Source organism: Solanum tuberosum, unplaced genomic scaffold (genome assembly GCF_000226075.1).
Source record: "Solanum tuberosum cultivar DM 1-3 516 R44 unplaced genomic scaffold, SolTub_3.0 scf00562, whole genome shotgun sequence".
NCBI classification, from domain to species: Eukaryota; Viridiplantae; Streptophyta; class Magnoliopsida; order Solanales; family Solanaceae; genus Solanum; species Solanum tuberosum.
The window spans coordinates 81,606-86,598 of NW_006239494.1; the positions used below are offsets into that span (position 1 = coordinate 81,606).

At 40.0% G+C, this 4,993-nt stretch overlaps 1 protein-coding gene across 1 annotated transcript; it reads right to left on the minus strand.

Annotated features, from left to right (window-relative positions):
• Window positions 1-512: 512 nt before the first annotated feature.
• Window positions 513-1,946, minus strand: LOC107058640 (uncharacterized mitochondrial protein AtMg00860-like). The gene is made up of 2 exons (XM_015304589.1): window positions 1,694-1,946; window positions 513-583 (listed from the first exon to the last, which is right to left on the minus strand). The coding sequence occupies exons 1-2, from the start codon at window positions 1,944-1,946 to the stop codon at window positions 513-515; spliced, it is 324 nt and encodes a 107-aa protein (XP_015160075.1).
• Between the last annotated feature and the right edge of the window lie 3,047 nt (window positions 1,947-4,993).

Sequence of the window (4,993 nt, forward strand, 5' to 3'; positions counted from 1 at the left end):
AGCCTTCCCTTTTCGGATTTTTTCCGCTTGTTCTTGGTCTAAAACCAATTAATTAACGTAAGGATCAATAAACAAGGCCTAATTTACCCGGATAATAATCAATCTATCTATCCATGTCCAAACCCAAGATCCTAATGTTCAATTGGCTTTTCCATAATGACGGAAACATGTCGTTACAATAGATACCAATTTACCCATCACTCGTTCCGATTGATAAACTAGGAAAAATTGGCTCTGGCAAGAGTAGGGTAGTATCTGAATCGCCAAATAGTTGGGGATACTTGTCCCGCATGTCCTTCTCGGTTTCCCATGTAGCTTTCTCAACCGGACGATACTTCCATTGAACTTTCACCGATTTTATCCCCTTGGTCCTCAACTTCTGGACATCACAATCAAGAATTGCAACCGGTTCATCCTTCATACTTAACTAACAACAACAACTATTCCCAATAACCACCAAAGTTGATCATACCCACATCTACAACATGTTATCACAGACCTTGACCCAATCATCAGGACGAATCCTTTCTCACATAACCATGATAAAATCCTAAATCTATACTCGCTAAAATTAGAGGTGAACCTGAACCAACCAACACACACTCATAATACCCAAACAATCATAGTTCTTATCAACATCTCCATCTCACAACATAAATTTCCATGAGCTTAAGTTATAAAAATTTGATCTTTAGACATCAGATACTCATCGAGGGAGAATCAAACTTATTTAATCCAAAGAAGGAAATAATCAAGACACCACCCATCGAGCAATATGTCCAACCATACAAACCCTCTAACAACACTATCGAAATGCTAAATTAGTAATTGTGATTGTAGATTACCCTTAAAAATTGTAGAATTGGACCCAATGATCCCACTTCAACCACACACAATCGATACATGACCTCGACGACTAGATGAATATTAAGATTGTCGGACAACCATAAATACACATGGTAGCTCTTCTATAAATTCTCATAAGCAAGGTGGTACCTGTAAAACCACTGGAATACTATAACAACTCCAAGACAACACCAAATATGTCATCTGAAATAACCAAGTCTTCCCTTAAAACTGAGTAGACCACCCGCATCAAGAGTCGCATCTTGTGCCTTGCCAGACACTGTCTTCTTTCTGAGCTCATTCAAATTCTCATCCTCAAACCATTTGGCCTTGATCTCCTCAATGAAAGTGGGCCTAACTTCAATGCTAGCTAACACCCTACCTTTCTTTGAGATGCCCAACTACATGAACTTAGACTCCAAAGTCTGAATCTCCTTGGCCAAAGGTCGCTTGGATACACCCAAGCAAGCTAGACTACCCATACTCACTACCTTCCGACTTAATGCGTCTGCCACCATGTTAGCCTTACCCGGATGATACTGGATGGTAACATAATAGTCCTTGAGTAACTCCATACACCTTCGTTGTCTCAAATTTAGGTCCTTTTGACTGAATACATGTGGTAGGATACGGTGGTTAGTAAACACCTCACACGTGACCCCATAAAGGTAATGCCGCCAGATCTTAAGGGTAAATACTACCGCTGCCAACTCCAAATCATGCGTCGGGTAATTTTGCTCATGCACCTTCAACTACCGTGATGCATAAGCTATGACATTCTTATCCTGCATTAACACAACACCCAAGCATGAATGTGAAGCATCACAATAAACAATGGAATCTTTACCTTCCACCGGTAGTGCCAAAATAGGTGATGTGGTCAGAAGAGTCTTAAGCTTTTGAAAGCTCTCTTCACATTTTTCAATCCACTTGAAAGTTCCCTCTTTTTTTGTTAGCCTTGTCAAATGCGTGGCGATGGAAGCAAAATTCTTCACAAACCGACGATAGTAGCTGGCGAGCCCCACAAAACTGCTCATTGTAGTCACAGAACTAGGCCTGACCCAATTCCTGACTGCTTCAATCTTTTGGGGATCTACCATTACCCTTTCCCTTGAAACAATATGCCCCAAAAAGGCAACTGAAGTCCACCAGAACTCACACTTGGAAAATTTAGCATATAACTTTTGTCTCCCAAGGACACCCAAAAATATACGAAGATGGTCAGCATGGTCTTCCTCACTTTTTGAATAAACCAATATGTCATCAATAAAGATGATAACAAAGGAATCCAGAAATGGTTTGAACACACCATTCATCAAACTCATGAAAGTTGCAGGTGTATTTGTCAACCCAAATGACATTACTAGAAATTCATAGTTCCCATAGTGGGTCCGGAAAGCCATTTTTGGTACATCCTCATGCCTAATCTTTAAATAATGGTAACCAGACCTTAGATTAATTTTAGAGAAAACTGACGCACCTTGCAACTGGTCAAAGAGATCATCAATCTGAGGCAATGGATACTTGTTTCGAATGGTGACCCTATTTAATTGTTGATAGTCTATGCACATCCTCAGACTACCATCCCTCTTCTTAAAAAACAAGACAGGATCACCCCACGGGGAAGCACTAGGACGGATGAAACCTTTATCAAGAAGCTCTTGGATTTGAGCCTTACGCTCTCTCAATTCTGTCGGAGCCATGCGATATAGAGGAATGAAGATGGGGTGAGTGCCCGATTCCAAGTCAATGCAAAATTTTATACCTCTATTCGGAGGCATACCAGGCAAATCGGTATGAAATACTTCCCTAAATTCAGATACTACAGGAATAGACTAAATAGAGGGAGACTCAACAACAACATCTCGAACATGAGCCAAAAACACCAAACACCCCTGCCTCACCAATTTCCTATCCCGAATGGAAGATATGACCTTAGCTGGCTTAGGCTTGTACACCCATTCCCACTCTAACTTTTCCCTACCCAGGATCTCTAGAGTTACATACTTAGTATTACAATTAAGCACAACATAATATAGGGACAACCAAGTCATGCCTAAGATTATATCAAAGTCAGCCATATCCAAAATAACCAAATCAGCCCAAGTATGAAAGCCCATAAAAAATAGGACAAGCATGATATACATGGGTGACTATGACAGACTCTCCAACTGGGGTAGAAACTTGGATGGGGCATCAAGTACATTACAAACCGCATCAAATCCCAAGGCAAACCGAACTGATACATATGAATAGGTAGAACCCGGATCAAACAAACAGTAGCCATCCGGTCACAGACAAGATTAATACATGTGATCCCTGCATCAAACGACTCTACCTCGCTCTTGCCCAGAAAGGCATAACACTGAGCCATGTCATCTTGAAGGATAACCTCTTTGCCTGACTATACTACTCCTTTACCTGCATTACCATTTCCCCAACCTCCACGACCTCGTTGATTCCCTCCTCGATCACTTTGGGGACGTCCTCTGCCATTATTACCGTTGCCCGTCGGTACCACTGCTCTAGTCTGCTACTGCGCGGGGTCAAACTATAACACCCCGGAAACTAGTAGGCTTAACTAGAGCTTATCGTAAGTGTTAGAGTCGTAAAATTTTCATCTCGTACTTAGAATGAAGGGTTTAAGGGTTTAAAGTTAAGGTACGACTCCCCAAGGACCAACCAAGGGTCCTTGAGGAGGACCCCAAAACAAACTTCCAAACTGCCCAAAATAGTGGACCCACCGATGAGACCTATGCCCCATAGGTTGGTCCACGCTCTGTGGGTGGAGATTCGTGGGTCAAGGGTCAAGTGTGAAGTCCCAGTCCCCAACCCACGCCCCACCAATACGGGTCGTGGGTCAGTCCACGCCCCGTAGGTGGTGGTCGTGGATGGGGCCTGGGGGACTGTCTTAAGTCGGCCAAGGCTAGGGGTCTTTAGGTAATTTCCTTTTTAGTTAGTATTAAGTGGAGTCATTTTGTATAGTATTAATTCACCTATATAAGCATTTTTAAGTCATTAATCAACCCATTCACCTCATAAATACCAAAACCCAAAATCCATAACCAACTTTTCCCCAAAATCCTCTCTCTAGAATTCAAAGGAAGAAGAAGAAAGGTAAAGCTAGGGTTGAAGAATTAAACTTTTCTCCTCAAATTTGTGGGAAATATTCAATAAGGTATGGTAGCTCTTCATCTATGGGTATCCTTCACCCATAGAGCCCCTTCAAAACCCCTAATTTCAAAGCTAGAAAATCCAAAAGTTAGGGTTTGACTTCAATCTCATGGATTCCTTTCAAATTCATTTTTAAAGGTTGAATTATATTTGTTTATAGATATATTGATGATTTTACATGATTTTAAGTTGAATTCCTCAAGAATCCATTAATTACCCTATTTTCTCAAATTGGATCTTAAAGTGTGGGTATTGATTGATGCAAGTAGAATGTTATAGAATTATGAATGTAGTGAATTGATTACTTGAATTATGTTCATATCTATATCTTATGTAGTAATTCTAGATGTGTTGATGAATCATGATCTATGGTCCTTGAAGGGTAATTTATGAGAATTATGCATGATTATGAGATTTATGTATATGTTTTATGAACACGTTGAGAGTAATGTGATTATGACTATGATGTAATTGTGGTTTTGTTGAAAGGCTATTCTCATATACACACACTTGTGAATGAAGTATGAATGAAGTTTCTATGATTATGATAATGATGATGTGTTGATTAAAAGGTTATTCTTGATTATACACATATGAATGAAGCTGACATGTTGTGGAACTTTCTCTTACAATATGGGGATTCTGAGGATTGAAAGACTATTCTCACCTATTGAATCTATGAGCTATCTTATGAATGATGTTACGTTGAGATGTATATTGATTGAGATGGAAACTCATACGTGAGTTGAGGCGGGGTTTCTAGTAACAATCTCTTCAGATGGATACCCATACGTGAGTTGAGGCGGGGTATCTAGTAGCAATCTTGATTAATAACGTTTCAAAGACATTTCTTCCAATTCTAAGTGTCAATGATCGTAAATCAGTATAAAACCCAACTAAATGAATTGGGGTCGAATCCCACAGGGAGCGGTACGTGTTTTAAATTTGATCAAGAAGTATAAATCTGGTCTAA

Excerpts from the sequence above, each read along its gene's own strand:
- LOC107058640 (XM_015304589.1), bottom strand. The coding sequence starts at position 1,946 with ATGGTAGATCCCCAAAAGATTGAAGCAGTCAGGAATTGGGTCAGGCCT. Across the intron at positions 584-1,693 it reads TTTGGCACTACCGGTGGAAG|GTTCACCTCTAATTTTAGCG; the intron begins GTAAAGATTCCA and ends TGGTTGGTTCAG.